Here is an 18,288-nt window from a genome sequence, read left to right as displayed (position 1 = left end):
ATTTTGCTTAAAAGGAAAGAACAAACTAAACACTAGTGAAACTCTATGAATGAAAAAAGGCACAAAAGGAACAACAGAGTTAGGAAAGAGGCATACATTTATTATGTAGACAGCAGGCACAGGAGTGCATGGTAAAAAGAAAAATACAAAGAGACTAGGAAAGAAGTCAACAAAACAAATAGAAAGGCAAAGAGGAACTATGAAAGTAAATTATCAAGGAACATAAATCAAAAAAATAAAATATTTTACAGACACTTCAATAAAAAAGGAAGGCTGATGTAGTAGGACCATTAAAAGGGATAGACAAGATAATACAGGATAGACAAGATAATACCAGAGATCAGAGAGATGGCAGAAATTTTAAATTATTTCACTTCAGTACTTACCAGGGAGATAGAACAGATAGACAGGACGTTGAATGATCAGGTGAGCAATAAGATAGGCGTATTTAAAATAAAAAGGTGATGTATTGAATAAACTAAAACTCAAAGAGGATAAAGCCCCTGGTCTGGATGGGTTGCATCCATATTTTTAAAAAAGAATCTAGGGAAGAGAAGAGATAGCAGAAACATTACTACTCATATTTAATAATTCATTTGAAAAAGGTGTAGTGCCAGAGGATTGGTGGATAGCTAATACGAGTCTTATAATTAAGAAGGGACAACAGTTCATACCCAGGGAATTGTTGACCTGTCAGCTTAACATCAGTGGTAGGAAAAATAATGGAATCCTTAGTAAAAAAAAGAGACTGGAAGAATGGCTAGAAATGAGAAACAAAATAATGATTTCAAAAGGGAAAATCATGCTTCACAATCTTATTGAATTTTTTGGGGAGTTAACAGAGTGTGGGCAATGTTAATGCAGTAAATGTGGTTTATCTAGATTTTTAAATGACCTTCAATGAGATGCCTCATACTAGACTAATGAATAAGGTCAGACAATGTGAAGTCGGGGGCAGAATGGATTGCTAGCTGGCTTCAAGACAAAGCAGACAGTGGGAGTAAAAGGTTACTCTGTGGCAGAAGGTGGGAAGTGGTGTTTACAAGGATCAACACTGGGATCACTGTTATTCATAATTTACATTCATTATTTGGACTTTGCAACTTCAGAAGTTGCGTTTTTGATTTCAAAAACACCAAACTGTGTAGAGGGGGGATAGTCAATGTTGAGGAGGGCAGCAACAAATTATGAGAGGACATTAACAAACTTGCAGAATGGGCAAATGAATGAATTTATGCGAGGGAGCACATTTTGGCTGGTAGAATAGGGATGTCACTTAGTACATGGGAAGTGTAAGTCTAGGTGGAGCAGAGGAACAAAGGGATCTCAGAGTACAAATACAATCACTAAGCAAGATTACATATAAAAAAAGCAGACCAAACACGAGGTTTTATTTTTTTTAAGAGGGTAGAATTGAAAAATAGGAAAGTTAGAAAGGCATCAAACCTTGGTTAGATGGGGGAGGCAGTGGTGCAATGGAATTGTCACTGGATTAGTAATCCGAAAACTCAGAGGACCTGGGTTCGAATCCCACCATGGCAGGTAAAAATCTGGAATTAAAGGTCTAATGAAGACCATGAAACCATTGGTGACTGTTGTATAAACCCATCTGGGTCACTAATGCTCTTTAGGGAAGGAAACCTGCTGTCCTTACCTGGTCAAACCTACATGTGACTCCAGGCCCACAGCAGTCTGGTTGACTCTTAACTGCCCTCTGAAATGGCCTAGCAAGCCACTCAGTTGTGTCAAACTGCTATGAAATCTATAAGGATGAAACCGGACAAATCACCAGGCATCGAATTAGGCAGCGGAAATGACAATGACAAACTCACCCCTATCGACCCTGCAAAGACCTCCTTACTAACATCTGGGGGCTTGTGCCAAAATTAGGAGAGCTGTCCCATGGACAAGTCAAGGAACAGCCTGATATAGTCATCCTCATGGAATCTTACCTTACCAGACACCACCATCACCATCCCTGGGTATGTCCTGTCCCACTGGCAGGACAGACCCAGCAGAGGTGGCAACACAGTGATACACAGTCAGGAGGGAATTGCCCTGGGAGTCTTCAAAATTGACTCTGGACCCCATGAGGTCTCATGGCATCAGGCCAAACATGGGCAAGGAAACCTCCTGCTGATTACCACGTACCGCTCTCCCCCCAATCCCACCCTCGGCTGATGAATCAGTACTCCTTCATGTTGAGCATCACTTGGGAGGAAGCACTGAGGGCAGCAAGGGCACAGAGTGTACTCTGGACGGGGGACTTCAATGTCCGTCGAATCCTAAAGGTCATAGCTACTAGACTAGGTTTGTTGCAGGTGGTGAGGGAACCATCAAGTGGGAAAAAACATACTTGACCTCATTCCTTGCCAGTCTGCCTGCCGCAGCTGCATCTGCCCATGACAGCATTGGTAGGAGTGACCATAATTGTGGCGACAAAGTCCCATTTTTACATTGAGGATACCCTTCATCGTGCTGTGTGGCACACAGTGGGATAGATTTTGAACAGATCTAGCAACTCAAGACTAGGTATCCATGAGGCGCTGTGGGCCATCAGCAGCAGCAGAATTGTACTCAACCACAATCTGTAAACTCATGGCCCAGCATATTCCCCACTACCATTACCACCAAGCCAGGGAATCAACCCTGGTTCAAAGAAGAGTGCAGGAGGAGCACCAGGCATACCTAAAAATGAGATGTCAACTCAGTGAAGCTACAACATAGGACTACTTGCATGCCAAACAGCATAAGTAGCAAGTGATAGACAGAGCTAAGTGATCTCACAACCAATGGATCAGATCCAAGCTCTGCAGTCCTGACACATCCAGTCATGAATGGAGCAGGACAATTAAACTACTCTCTAAAAGGAGGAGGAGGCTCTACAAATATCCCCATCCTCAATGATGGGGGTGCCCAGCACATCATTGCAAAAGATAGAACTGAAATATTCACAACAGTCTCCAGCCAGAAATGCCAAGTGCATGATCCATTTCCGCTTCCTCTGGAGGTCCCCAGCATCACAAATGCCAATCTTCAGCCAATTCAATTCACTCCACGTGATATCAAGAAACGGCTGAAGGCACTGGATACTGCAAAGGCTATAGGCCCAGACAACATTCCGGCAATATTATTGAAGACTTCTGCTTCAGAACTTGCCATGTCCCTAGTCAGGTTGTTCCAGTACAGTTACAACATGGGCACTTACCTGGCAATGTGGAAAATTGGCCAGGTATGTCCTGTACACAAAGCAGGACAAATCCAATTTGGCCAGTTACTGCCCCATCAGTCTACTCTTGATCATCAGAAGGGGGTCATCAACAGTGCTATCAAGTGACACTTGCTTAGAAATAACTTGCTCAGTGATGCTCAGTTTGAATTCCGCCAGGATCACTCATCTCCTGACCTCATTATAGCCTTGGTTTAAACATGGATGAAAGAGCTAAACTCCAGAGTTGGGGTGAGACTGCCTTTGACATCAAGGCAGCATTTGACAGAGAGTGGCATCAAAGAGCCCTAGCAAAACTGGAGTCAATGGGAATCAGGGGAGAAACTCTCCATTGGTTGGAGTCATATCTAGCACAAAGAATGATGATTGTGGCTGTTGGGGTCAATCATCTCAGCTTCAGGACATCACTTCAGAGTTCCTCAGGGTTGTGTCCTAGGCCTAACCATCTTCAGCTGCTTCACCAATGACCTTTCTTCCATCATAAGATCAGAAGGGGGGATGTTCACTGATGATTGCATGATGTTCTGCACCATTTGCCACTCCTCAGATAATAAAGCAGTCCATGTCCAAATGCAGCAAGACCTGGACAATATCTAGGCCTGGGCTGACAAGTAACATTTGTGCCACACAAGTGCCAGGCAATGACCAACTGCAACAAGACAGAATCTAACCATCGCCCTTTGACATTCAATGGCATTACCATCACTGAATGCTCCACACTCAACATCCTGGGGACTACCGTTGACCAGAAACTGAACTGAACTGGCCATATAAATACTGTGGTTACAAGAGCAGGTCAGAAGCTAGGGATCCTGCAACAAGTAACTCACCTCCTGATTCCCCAAAACCTATCCACCATCTACAAGGCGCAAGTCAGGAGTGTGAGGGAATACTCTCTGCTTGCCTGGATGAGTGCAGCTGTAACACTCAAGAAGCTTGACACCATCCAGGACAAAGCAGCCCGCTTGATTGGCACCCTGTCCATAAACATTCACTCCCTCCACCACCGGTGCACAGTAGCAGCAGTGTGTATCACCTACAAGACGCACTACAGGAACTCACCAAGGCTCCTTCAACAGCACCTTTCAAACCCACGATCGCTACCATCTAGAAGGACAAGGGCAGCAGATGCATGGGAACACCGTCTCCTGGAAGTTCCTCTCCACTCACCATCCTGACTTGGAAATATATTGCTGTCGTTGGGTGAAAATCCTGGAACTCCCTCCCTAACAGCACTATGGGCGTACCTACAGCACATGGACTGCAGCAGTTCAAGAAGGCAGCTCACCACCACCAGCTCAAGGGCAATTAGGGATGGGCAATAAATGCTGGCCCAGCCAGCGAAGCCCACATCCTGTAAATGAATAAAAAAAGAAGATTGCACCTACGGTACTGCATGCAGTTCTACTTACCATATTATAAAAAGGCAATAGAGCCATTGGAGAGGGTGCAGAGAAGATTTACAAGGATGATACCAAAATTGAGTAGGTATACATATCAGGAAAGGATTGACAGGCTGGGTCTCTTTTCTTTTGAAAAAAGGCAGCTGAGGGGTGATCTAATAGCAGTCTTTAAAAAAATGAAAGGCTGTGATAGGTTGGATACAGAGAGAATGTTTCCTCTTGTGGGGAAGAGCATAACTAGAGGCCATCAATATAAGATTGTCACCAAGAAACCCAATGGAGAATTCAGAAGAAATTTCTCCATCCAAAGAGTGAGAAGAATGTGTAACTTGCTAAAAGAGGGAATGCTTGAAGTGTAGATGCACTTAAGGAGACAGAGGGGGAGGGGAACAGATGGTCCCAATGGTAAATTTAGATCAGGAAAAAATTCAGTCTATCTCCATCTATTCATGTGTTGGGAGGCCACATTCAAGGCTGTTTTTGAGCAGTTAGTTTTTTCAGAAGTCAATTCGATTTTGCTAGTTTTCTAGGTTGGCAGGTGTGATATAGGTATTACTGATCGGAGATTGACAGCTACAGTGTAATTGCACAGTTAACTAATCCCCTGTATAAAACAAAAAACTGATTAATGACACCAAGTACAGGATACAAGAAAACAGACTTTTATAGAGTCATAGAGGTCTACAGCACAGAAAAAGGCCCTTTGGCCCACCGAGTCTGCACCGGTTAAACAAGCACCTAACTATTCTAATCTCATTTTCCAGCACTAGGCCCATAGCCTTGTATGCCACGGCATTGCAAGTACACATCCAAATACTTCTTAAATGTTATGAGGGTTTCTGCCTCTACCACCCTTTTGCTCTGCTGAACTAAAGATTTAGAAAGCTGTTAAACATTCACTGATCCATATTCAAGAATTTAAATTACGAACAGGGTCAATTTTTTCTTTGTGCAATTTATAGTCGCATGAAATTATTTAGGCTTTTCAGAAATACTACATGACTAATTTCATAATGCTCAGTGGAGGCACAACACAATCAATAGCTGAAACTTCCTATTCCCTAATGCAACTATTCTAATCTAAAAATGAAAGACCACAATGTCTAATTGTTCCTGTCCTGCAAAACCATGGTTGGATGAGTAAGAAGCTAACAGTTTAGCCATCTGGACCCATGAAAATAATATAGTTCACTTTTATTAAAATAATGAATATTCTTGTTCCACCTCATTAAGATGCCAATCAGCCTATTTTAGTTTCGATTTCAGGTTTATCAAATGTATCTTTTCCCATCAGGCACTCCAGAGACTGAGGTTTATACCACTGGACATTATAGTTATATTGATGTAATTCAATGATACTTGTTCCAGTGAAGCCAAGAACATCATAATGAATTAATGGAGATGATGTGTTAAGGAATGACAGGGAACAGCAGCAGAAAGCATGCTTGGTCAAGCGTAAATAGATTAACATTCAACATAAAACCACTTCAAAAAAGTTACTTCAGTAATATGCAAAATGCAGCAAAGTGCCTTTCTGAAAGGCAAACATTATATATGTGTTGAGCAGACTCCTTTTACAACACTGTAGAAAATGTTACTATCAAACAGAGTTTGGTCAGTTTCCCTGCCATTGGACTCAATATCCAGGCTCGCCACCACCAGCACCCACTTGGCCGCAACCTGTACAATTGACAGAATGCACAACAACATCTCCAGTAGGGTTACCCTCCCCAGTGACCCCCCACAATTATGAAGTGAGGAGCAGCAATGCTGTAGGAACACTGCATCACCTCCATGTCACACACATTATTGATTTGGACATACATTGCCATTCCTTCATCATTGCTGAAATTCCTTATTATCAACCAAATGTCTGCAGTGCTTCAAAGCCCATGGCCACTACTGCCTCAGGGAAATAACAACAGCCTTCCCAGAGTCATCCACAATCCAAAACAAAATAAAACCCTAATTCTTATGTGACCTACAACCAACAAATCTCAAATCAGGCAGTGAAAAGTTTAGGTCACACATTGCCACACCCAGTAGTGGAGTGCAGTACCACCCCAGCATGTCATTAGTGGAATCAATCCTTCCCTGTAATTGCTTATGCTGGTGTTCCCTAACCTCTACTAGAGATCTCTACTTGAAGGAGGTTCCAAAGACAGGCTAGGTCCGTCCCAGAAAGCAAAGCAGATAAAGAGCCAGGATCATGTTGGCACATTTAACTGTCCAGGAATATTGGTTTGGAAAGTGGTTGCTTGCCCACCAACTCAGCAGAGAATAATTGCATGAACTTAATAACACCATCTATGAAAGTGAGTTAGCATTTACCAACTGGATTCAGTCTCCTTTTTAAAAAAAAATAAACAATGTGCATGTACACAAGTATGAAACTGACCTGCCTCAAACATGACTGCTAAAGAGAAGAAATTGATCCCCCAGCTGAGAGATTTACAAAACTGGTTTTAGCCCAAACAATATTTCATTTATTGAGTTCATAAATAAAAAAAAATTTTACATTTCCACAGCACATTTCAGGACCTCAGGATGCCCCAAAGTGCTTTCCAGCCAACGCTGCAGTTCTGAAGTCTAGTTACTGTAGTACTGTGGAGTAACATAACAGCCAACTTGCGCACTGCAAGGTCCCACAAACAGCAACATGAAAACGACAATGTTGAGGGTTAAACATTTGCCGGGAAATGGGGGAGAACTCCTCTGCTCTTCTTTGAATAGCGTCACAGGATTGTTTACATCCACTTGCGGGGATGACTATCTTGCTTCAACATTTCATCTGAAAGACAGTACCTCTGACACTGCAGCATTCCCCAGTACTGCAGTGGAGTATTAGATTTTGTGCTCAACTCTCTGGAGTGGGAAACAAACCAATAGCCTTCCGATTCAGAAGTGAGAGTGCACGCTGCCACAACTGATACAACAGGATCAGGGATGAGTACAGGGGCAGAAATTTTCACTCAGCTGGCAGGCGCATGCCCAACCTGCTTAATCGTGAAATTATGTGCATTGACGTCAGCTGAGTGTGCTGATGTCAACGCACAGTCGTGCGTTCAGTCGGCCATTGTGCACTGGAGCCGGCAGTATGCCCGTTGACAGTTAAAAGGCCTGTTAAGTTCATTAAGTAATCAGTTAACATAAATATTTCACTGCCCGTCCAACCCAACGATTGGCGAGCAGTCGAAAAGGCCAAGCGGCCTTTGCATTTTTTTGGAAACCTCATCCATGGACGGGATGAGGTTTCCTAAAGCAAACATAAATAAGATAAAAACTTTAGTTTTTCATTAATAAACATGTGACAGTCACATGAGTGGGGACATGTTTTATTACTTTTTTAAATTTTTTTTTAATATCTCTTCATCTCCCTGAGGCAGCTCCATGCCTCAGGAAGATTATGCAGTGCTCACTCATGTGCGTGCATGAAGTTCGCACTCTGCTCCCCCTCCCCCGAAACTGGCAGCGCTGCCGCTCACATTTCATGCTGGGCAAGCCTCAGTTGGCCCGCCAGCGTGAAATCGCGGCGCAGTGCCGATCGTGGGCAGCAGCGGTCAGCTTCCTGACCTCCCCCACCAAGCCTGCCCACCAAGGGCAAAATTCTGCCCCAGATGACCAAAACAGTCCATGGAGCACAAAGGATTTTAATGCTGCCAGCACCAGGAAGAATAGTAGCAATTGCAGACGAGACAAAATCTTTTTGACTATTTAGAAAGAAATTTATGACCGCATTATGCCCAAGTAGAACAAACAACGGAGGTATAATTCAATTGAGGACTAGCAGCTGGATACAGAATAGTACAGTAAAAATCTCCTTATTCAAAATTGCCATGATCTAGGGATGTGGAAGATTGACAGGCTGGCTCTCCATTGATATAATTGCAAATATGGATAACCAGGTGGTTGGCCATTAACTCACAGCAGCCAGCTCGCCCTTGGAGTAAAGACGAGGTCTGGGCACCTAGGTCAATAATTGGTGGGCAGGTGGAGTGAATGAAGAGAACTAATCTCCTCACTGCTTCACTTCAATAAATGACTTATTGCACGCATACGATTTTAAAAAATGACCATTTAAAACCCAAAACGTTTTAATAATACAAGCAAAAATAAGTTCCACAAACCACCCATTTTCTGAGAGGAACCCAAGGCACATGTACTCCTTTACCTCTCAGTGTCCCATACAGGAGATGTAATATCTCAGGGAGGGCAGGTTCTGGAATGGGACTATTACCAACCTGCATCCCCATGTTTACATTTAAACAGAAGTGGGAGTCAATGAAAAATAAATGAAATGTAAATATGGATTGTTGGCCAGCAAGATCTGACCACGTGTTTTTGCTCCATCTGATAACCTTAAACCAATGCTGGCAGAAAGGCTGTCAAAACTTGCGGTGCACGCTAGGCCAAACAGTGCTTTTGATTTAACACCTTGAATCCTCAACCTGCATGGCAATAGAAATTCTTACAAAAATTAACCACTAAGGTGAGCAAGAGCCAAAGAGGCAGCTGTAGGATATCCATATTTGAATAATTGCAAATCAAACAATTAAGTTAACTTCCAGGTTTGTAGATTTACTTTAGCAGGCATTCCAACTTGTAGGCTGCAGCATTATCTCCTGCTGGTGGATAATGCCATTTCATTTTGAAGACATAGATAACAGAGAGCACAACAATGCATAAAAGCAAGTACCAAGGCTGGCTCCATAGGCAATGCATTCTCACCTGTGAACAGAAGGTAAAGTGCGTACCTTGACCCTGTCAGCCCGGTTGTTGAACAAGCCAATTCGTCTGATGGTATTGAGGATGGGGTCATTGCTGTCATCGAGCATGTTGTGCGTGGTCACTGGAGGCAGTGTTTGGCGCTGAAGTCAGTTATAACAAAGCTCTAATCAGTGGCTGCAATAACAGAAATGCTAAACAAAAGCTCAATGCTACATGGTGGGCATAAAGCTATTTTAGGATATCAAAGTAAAATCTTAGGCAATAAAACAGATAACAAATCACATCTCAAAAGGACACCTTGACCCAAATCATGTCAAGACATTAAGGGGATTTGACGGAAAATCAGCATTCAGAATATAAATGGACTCATTAATACAGGCACCAACTCCAAATCATTATCATCAAAAATAGTTCTAAACAGGAAAACTACTTACTTGTATTTAAAATGGAAATGTATTCAGACATTTTCAGGTTAGAGCAAGAAGGTAGAAGTTATATAAAACAATCTAGGCATTTTATTCTTCCTTCATTTTTGGAAAAATTCTTCTCCCACCACAGATCGAACAACAGATTTCTGTTTGCTAGCTTTACCCAAGGGATAGGGTTGTGGTCATGATCTAACTAAATGGTGGAACAGGTTCAAAGGGCTGAATGGCCTATGCCTGTTCCAATGCAAAACAATTTGCAGGTTGAGTACCTTTATTTAAATTTCTTTTTAAATACGCAAGGGGTGTGATGGATTGAAATATAGGCCTAATTAGTGTTTTGTGGTGTTAAAGGAATGAACAATCCAAGCTATTTTTTTAAACATTAAATAAATGCATATTCATTCATTGCATTGACTAACTTAATGCAAACTGTTGGATCCAAAATTATAGCCAAACACCATCCATGCTATGTTTCCTTTCCACAGAGGATATTCATTCAAGCGGTCTCAAAAAAGGTATCAATTCCTCTTGAAAATTTCAAAGTTATAAAATGCCTTGCATTTATACAATGCCTTTAATGACCCAAGGATATTCCAAACGCTTTAGCCAATGAATAACTTATTGAAATAATGATCAGTCTGAATGCAAATAGAAAGATTATTCTACTCCCAATTGTACCTGAGTTGCATAGATGGCTCTCTTCATTATGGTCAAGTCATCACGATCAAAGATCTTGTTCATATCTGGAGTTTCCCCTCTGCAAGTTTATAATTGGTAATTATAATTAGTAAGGGTATTAAATCACAAAAGAAGTGGAACAGATCAAAGCAATTTTTTGTGGTTTCTGCAATTTAGCATAAAGTCACCCAATCCCTATGTCTCTAATCTATGGACAAAGATAGATTTATGGCACAGAAGGAGGCCATTCTACCCAAAATGCTCATGCATTGAGTTTAGTCACTTTTTTTGCAAACCATTAAAGCACCTTTTAGTAGTTGGTCATATTACTTGACAGGTTTCACAAAAACTCATTGCAGAACAGAAAAGGCACACACAAGTCTCTATCCATTAGCATGATCCAATCCGTTTCCCCTGCATAACATAAGCTGTGCAAGTTTGATAATGGCAAGGGCTGTAAGTGAATCAGGCAATGTGTAGATGTAAAACAGTTCAATACAACTTTCACCAGCTTTACTCCTTTCATTTGTACTACATGTTCAAAAGGGCAATTTCAATACTCACGCTGTAGATGAAAAGTACAAAGCCTATGAATAATATATATATACATACACACATATATATATATATATACATACACATATACAAACACATATATATATATATATATATAAAAATAAAATTCTTTTCAACGGCCTCAGCATGAATTTGAATAACTTACTTTAACAACGCTTCATAAAGTCGCTTTCCAAATTTCTCCTTGACTAAATGGGCAGTATCCCTGTAGGGGAAAAAATGAAATGTCTTGCGGCTAAATGGTTCAAAGTTTACAGTGAGCACTAGATATTGCATTGCCAGTGTACCATAAAATAGATCAGGCTGTTGCAAGGGAATTTACCTTATAACAAGAAACAGTACATAATGTTGGACCATAGGACTGGTGCTAGCTACATTCCACTTGAAAGTTGTCTATACTCTAATATAGAGCTGAAGACTATCAAGAAGTCCCAATGGTTATTTCAGATGTAAATGCATAAAGGTAAATTTTAGGGTTCACCCTGGCACACAGCCGGATGACAGGAACGAAGATCAGTGAATGAAGTACAGCAGTCAATAAAATTGATGATCAGAAAAATTGGATTTTTGTGAATAGTGCCCTCTACATTTAATTCTCTGATCCAAATTCTCACATGAGGCTCCTGTACTCACTCCCTTTTAGTTCTACACTCAATTCAAGATTTGTAAATTTCGATCATCAACTGGTTATTCTGACATGTCTACCAACTGAGAAGTGTTTGAAGAATACTTTATCCAAACAGTTTTGCCAGACTCACTGACTATTATCTAGTAGGCTGCCCAAGACATCAGTTACGTGCAAATTCAGTGGATGCGCAGGCTATTTAACTGGGGATAGGTGGGTACGGGCAATTACAACCAAAGCAAATCCTGTCCTCATCAAATATTCATAATCACTCTTTCCAGCAGGAGTCGTTGGATTGTAAAGCAAGAACAGGAATCCTCGGTTCATTTGTCCTTTGTTGCCTAAGTGCATCGTAGTCTCAACAGCTGCCCTGACTGAGATCAGCCACTTTAACACAGATTAACAATGGAACTTGGTCTTTCATGTAGCTCACTTTCATACTGATTGGTGATTTTAACAACTAAAGCACAGGGAGAGGTATATCCCACTATCTACGTCCAAGAATTCAAAGAGCTCCCTACTGGAGTTAGCAACACAGCATGGAGTTTAGGGATAACTTTACACAGTGATGAGCTATTTGGGGAAAAAAGGAATAAGTTTACAATAAGCTCATGTACTGGATTTAGTCCATGCATTAAGTCTCCTTCAAACGTAAAGTAGACTGCCAACATAGGGTATCTTCTCTAATTTGTTTTAGAATTTTGAAATAGCTAGAGTTAAAATGAAAGTTGTCTATTATTTTGAATGTCAGTAGATGGGTAGTTTGAGGGAACTTGATCAAATTGATTGATCTGGAAAGAAATCACAATATAAAATCTTTGTTCTCAGTTCTAACTATGCTCCAACATGTATGCAGAATCTATGCGATGTGTGAGCATCCACTCATTAGCATTCCGATCCAATAATTTCTTCTTATTGCACCTTCAATTCACAGATGACTGACAGCTTTGACTTGTACAAATCCCAGGAATTGTTCCAAAAATCTGACAGGAATTACAAATCTATTGGACGAGCCTAAGCTTGCATTATCCAAGCACAACTAGAAGGTCAAGATACAGACTTGTTTAAATGAAAATGAGCTCTAAATAGTTCTAAACTGCTTCTTGACTGATTTCAATTGGATTTTAAAGTATTTGCTGATTAAGTGCCTTGCTGTGCAAATAGATTAGACCAAATGGTTTTATGATTGGTTTCCGTGCAGTATTTCTACAGGAAAGCAAGATACACTATGTGGTCACAATGAACTATACATTTTAACTGGGAGTTAATTACCAAATTTGGACATGAGATCCATTGAAGGTTTCAGTTCATAGGAGATTCAGTCTGCTTGTGGGAACTGCCTTCTCATTCTGTGAACATGTGACAAAGACAAAATTCCAGGAAAAGTCCGAACTGTAACATTCTATTCAAACTTCTTTGGTTATTTGGTATCTAATCAATACACATCCACTTTACTACCTTGAAGTTCATATTTTAAGTTTGGTTCCTGTGCGGCCATGCCTTCCACTACCAAAGCTCCGAATTCCTCTCCCAAATATTGCCACTTCTCTTTCTTCCTTAAAGATGCTCCTTAAAAACCTACCTGTTAGTCCAAACCTTTGGCCACCTGCCCTAATATCTCCTTATGTGGCTTGGTGTCTCATCTTGCTTTATAATATACCTGTGAAGCACCTTGGGACGTATTGTTATGTTAAAGGTGCTATATAAATATAAGTTGCTGTTGTGTGAAACAAAAGCTATACAAAGTAATATCCAGATAGAGTAGCTGAACAGGACGTCAGTAGTCATTGGGAAGCTGATGCTTTTCAGGAGTTTTGACCAAATTTTCAATGGAAGAATTCATAAATGTTCAACAAAAAAATCATACAAGTTAAAACAAAGCCTGGGTAGTTTAAAATCCAGCGTATAGCCAGGGTGAGAGAGGAGGGATGAGGTGTCAAGCTAACTGGACCACCTTTGACTTCTGATCAAACAACTGGGGAGAGGGGTCAGGTTTGATAAGTGTTTTTTCTGTGAACCATCCTAGCTTATTGTGGTTAATAACACTACTCACTCATTCTTCAAGCAGGAGGAGCGCACATTCAGGGAATAATAGGAATCTATTGACCAAGCTCTCAACAGGGAAAAAGCTAGGCATCAAATTGCCAAACTTCCAACATAGAGACAAGTTAAAGAAAACACTTCAGAGGCCGGTTGGGAAAGTTAAGATAGAGCCGGCCAGATTTCAGTAGAGGTGAGCAGTAAAAGAAAGTGCATTTAGCCCACTAAGAGAGAGAGAGAGAGAGAGAGTGGGGCATGTTTTTTTTTAAATGTTTTGTACGCAATATGGAATTGCTATTTCATTCAAACACGTGGTTTCTGCAAACTATAGCAGCTTCTCAATTTTACATCAACTTCCTATTACTGGAGTGTTCATTAACACTGCCTGGTCACAAGGTCATGCATGGAGGATTATGGTATGCTGTCTGGAACAGCTGTTAAGTGTGAGGGACACGAGGTGCACCTTGGTCAATGCAAATTTGTAATGGCAGCCACAGAGTGGTGCAAGATGATTCTTCAATCATGATGGAGTCTTAAATCATTTTGTTTTATTTGAAAATACAGTAGGTCATTAATTGTGGATATATTTTGGCAACTTATATAAATTATGTGGTAATTATTTTGCATCAACTATGTGACACAGGCAGGTTTCATTTGTGATACAAATGGCGTATAAAAAACCCATCCACGAGTTTATGGCAGAGAGTTGCTATGGTTACGTCTCAGGATGCTGATGGGCAGTAAGCGCCCAAGTGTTGGAATTATTTTCATCAGCTGTCAGTGACTTGTAGGAGAACAGAAGCAGTTGTGTTGCAAACCCCACAACATTTATTTGTGCATGAGTTCAGGCGTGTTATTGCTGCAAAATCAAACTCTTCCCATTTTAATACCAAGTATCTGCATTGAACATTCAAGACAGGCACATGCAGCATGACCCAGAAGCAGCCTCAGCAAAGCATCATAGCAGGAGCCAATTCAGGCCTTTGTGTCTGTGCTGCCTCTCTGCAAGAGCAACTCATGTAGTACCAGCCCCTTCCTTTTCCCTGTAGCCCAGCAAATCTTTCCTTTTCAGAAAAATGTTCCAATTATCTTTCGAAAGCCACGACTGAATCTGCTCCAGCACACTCTCAGGCAACACAATCCAAATCCTAACCACTTGCTGTGTTTAAAAAAAAATTCCTCACGTCACTGTTGCTTCTTTTGCCAATCGCCTTAAATTGATGTCCTCTGGTTCTCGATCCTCCCACCAATGGGAAGGGTTTCTCCCTACCTACTCTGCCCAGGCCCCTCATAATTTTGATACCTCAATCAAATTTAAACCTCAGAACATTCCCAACTGCATCATTGTGACATTTGCTTTGCTTCTTGCACCACCCCACCCCTCGCCCTTCCTTTATCATGGCACTAATTGAAAATCACTTATGGGTGACTGCTAAGTTCAGGATGGTTTTGCGTTGTAGGTCCATAACCTCTAGAATAGGATTCAGACTGCTCTAGGCTTACTTTACTTTGGACCCTTATAGACAGGGGAGACTTTCATTATGATAAATTGGGCTGCTTTTGAACCAGTGAACAAGTACCTAACCTAGTACACGACTTTCTTACCCTCACACGAGATTAATATAAAATCAGCACCATTCCAGTTTTGTTTAAGGATGTTAAGATGAGCCATGAATCAGTGAGGCACAATATACAACTCTTAATAATCAAATGGAGTTGCACACAAAATGATCTAGCTTCCTAGTTATAAAACACTCAGGGAACACCATGCTGAAAGACTTGTGTGCCTAGTTCTCAAATGTAACAGATAATTCAAACATAATACAGAAAAGATCGATTTACCATAGCTGTTTTCTGACTGCCTGCCCCTTCAATGTTTCAACATTAAAGTTGTGTGTTTTTGCTGGCATTATGAAAAACACCACAACCGTTACATCACTCTTGTGAACCTAACAAAGAGAGAGAAACATTGTACGTTAAATGAACTGACTCTTGAGCTCCCCACACAAAAAAACATTTCTACAACATGGTATTCACACTATTTAAGTCACTGACTGCTCATTTAAAACCAGATATAGTCTAGTAGTTTCAGCGACCCATTATTTGCCATGTAGTTCAATAAGAACAGAGATTACAATATGACAAATTTTTAAAACATGCTCTTGTGCATAGGGAGGCTCAATAATATTGGAGGAAACAGATAACCTTGACAAAACCTTCACTGGCCAAGGCAATCTTTTTTTAAAAAAATCATTAGAAAAGAACAAACTTGCATTTACAAAGTGGATTAAGAGGATTGCACAAAAGCATTTTAAAAGTGTTAACAATGCTTCATAGCAGTCTCTCCTCAACAATAAGGAGGTTAAGAGTTCAAATCTCACTGCAAAGACTGGAGCACAAAATCTAGGCTGGTGTGTCTGAGTATGGAGTGAGATGTCACCTTTTGGACGCAGACATTAAACCAAGGCCCCGTCTGCCCTCTCAGATGAACGCATAAGATCCCATGGCACTATTTTGATGAAGAATAGGGGAGCTTTCACTGGTTCCCTGGTCAATATTTATCACTTAAGCAATATCATAAAGCAGGTATGCTCATTATATCATTGTTGTTTGCAAGCTGACTGCCGCAGTTCCTTTATTATAAAACTAACCATACTTCCAAAGTGTTTAGTTGGCTGGAAAGTGAAATGGGATGCATTTTACATTAGTGTGATTTTTTTCTTTATAGCCAATGAGTTACTTTGGAAGCACTGTTTTTGTAAGCAAGTGTGACAACCAATCTGTACACAGCAATTTGATGAAGTCAGTCAGTCAGTTTTTTGGTGTTGGATGAATGTTGACTGGAACTCTGGGCAAACTCACTGTTCTTCATCAAAACTTCCCTGCTCTTCGTCAAAAATAAAATAGGTGGCTGAGCCTCTGTTTAACATCTGACCTGAAAGGCAATAATGTAACACTCCCTCAGCATTATCCTGAAGAATGATTCTAGATACTCAAGTCCTGAAGTAGGGATTTGAACTACAATCTTCCATCTCAAAAAGGCAAGAGAGTGTTACCAAGTGAGTCAAGCTGACATTGGTATGTACTCTTTCAATTTTTTTTTAAAAAAAGTGCACATAGGATGAATGTAAAGAACTTAGCAATGACGTTTTACTTCAGATTTGGTGAGAAAGATATGAATGAAATTTAATGTTCGAATAATGAGACACATTAGCAAGAGTATATCTGTGCAGTGTATGGGTACACATGTAAATGTGTACTCATGTATGTGTGTGCATGTACATATGCAACACACACAAACCCTGTCAAAAAGGGTACAAAAAAAGGGCAGATACTTATCTAAATGTTAAACTACCCTTTCCTCCACAAAACTGCACATAACTTTATAAAATTGGTAAATACATGTATTTTTGCTACTACTGCAGTACTAATTTTTAAATGGGCAGAGGTTAAATACTGACATGTTAAAGATATCACTCAAGATAAGCATATTGAACTCCAATAGGAGTCACTAGTCAAAACTCCTGGTTGCCCTGGGTGGACATTGATAGGAGGGCTATTAATTTTTTTTTTTATAAACAGGCTCAGTAAAATTAACACCTAGCAGATAGGTGCATCTAAATGTTTAAGTGATACATTTTGGCAGAACTGATAGGGAGATGCAATATAGACTTAATGACATTGTTCTAAAGAATGTTCAGGGGAAAGGTACTGGGAGCAGCGGGAATGGGGAATCATGTGCGAAGATATTTCAAAATAACTTATTTGATTATATAATAGGTAACAAAGCATATGGGATCCTGTGCTTCATAAATAGAGGCATAAAAAGCAGGGAAGTTATGCTGAATCTCCATAAAGCTCTTGTCAGGCGACTAGAGTATTTTGTCCAGTTTTGGTCACCACACTTTAGGAAGGATGTGAGCGTCCCTGAGAGCGTACAGAGGAGATTTACCAGAATGGTTCCAAGGATGGGGAAATTTGGCTACAAGGTTAGGCTGCAGATGCTGTTCTCCTTGGACCAGAGGAGATTGAGGGGAGATTTGATAGAGGGGTCCAAGATGGTAACAGATTTAGATAATGTAGACAAAGAAATGCTGTTCCCATTAGCTGATGATACAAGGACTAGGGGGCAGGGATTTAAGGTTTTGGGCAGGAGATACAGCGGGGAATGTGAGGAAGAACTTTTAACAGGGTGAGTGGTAATGACTTGGAACTCCCTGCCTATGAGGGTATAGAAAGCCAAAAGGATCAATGATTTCTAAAGGAAATTGGATGGGGTTTTTATGGGGATGGGACTGACAGTGGCTTGCACATAATTTTACCTGACAATCAAACCTGTAAGACACCGTGGGATGCTTTACTACATGAAACACAAGTTGCCTTCCACACAGAAAAGAAAATAGATTCAAATGTGAAATTTGAGCCCCAAACCATTGATAAAATTCATGGAATTTTGTACCAACAGAATGTTACTTATTTGCTCTGATTTTGCTTCTTTTTTTTGAGAGAGTTACAAAACAGTTTAAAATAATACGTCTCAGAAAATGTTAGTTTTTCAGTCACTAAAAATCAGGGACCCGA

General features: G+C 40.6%; 1 protein-coding gene across 2 annotated transcripts in view; it reads right to left on the bottom strand.

The window, feature by feature from the left end:
• gys2 (glycogen synthase 2) overlaps positions 1-18,288 on the bottom strand; it is a 59,128-nt gene that overhangs the window by 9,505 nt on the left and 31,335 nt on the right. For both annotated transcript variants that reach the window (XM_041202997.1, XM_041202998.1), the window contains 4 exons: positions 15,550-15,656; positions 11,188-11,247; positions 10,467-10,545; positions 9,387-9,500 (listed from right to left, as the gene is read on the bottom strand). In XM_041202997.1, coding sequence (XP_041058931.1) covers positions 9,387-9,500; positions 10,467-10,545; positions 11,188-11,247; positions 15,550-15,656 — 360 coding nt within the window. The remainder of the gene's footprint in view (positions 1-9,386; positions 9,501-10,466; positions 10,546-11,187; positions 11,248-15,549; positions 15,657-18,288) is intronic.

The sequence above is a fragment of the Carcharodon carcharias genome, chromosome 13 (assembly GCF_017639515.1).
Source record: "Carcharodon carcharias isolate sCarCar2 chromosome 13, sCarCar2.pri, whole genome shotgun sequence".
NCBI classification, from domain to species: Eukaryota; Metazoa; Chordata; class Chondrichthyes; order Lamniformes; family Lamnidae; genus Carcharodon; species Carcharodon carcharias.
Note: the sequence above shows the minus strand (reverse complement) of the source record. Positions and strands in the feature narration are given on the sequence as shown.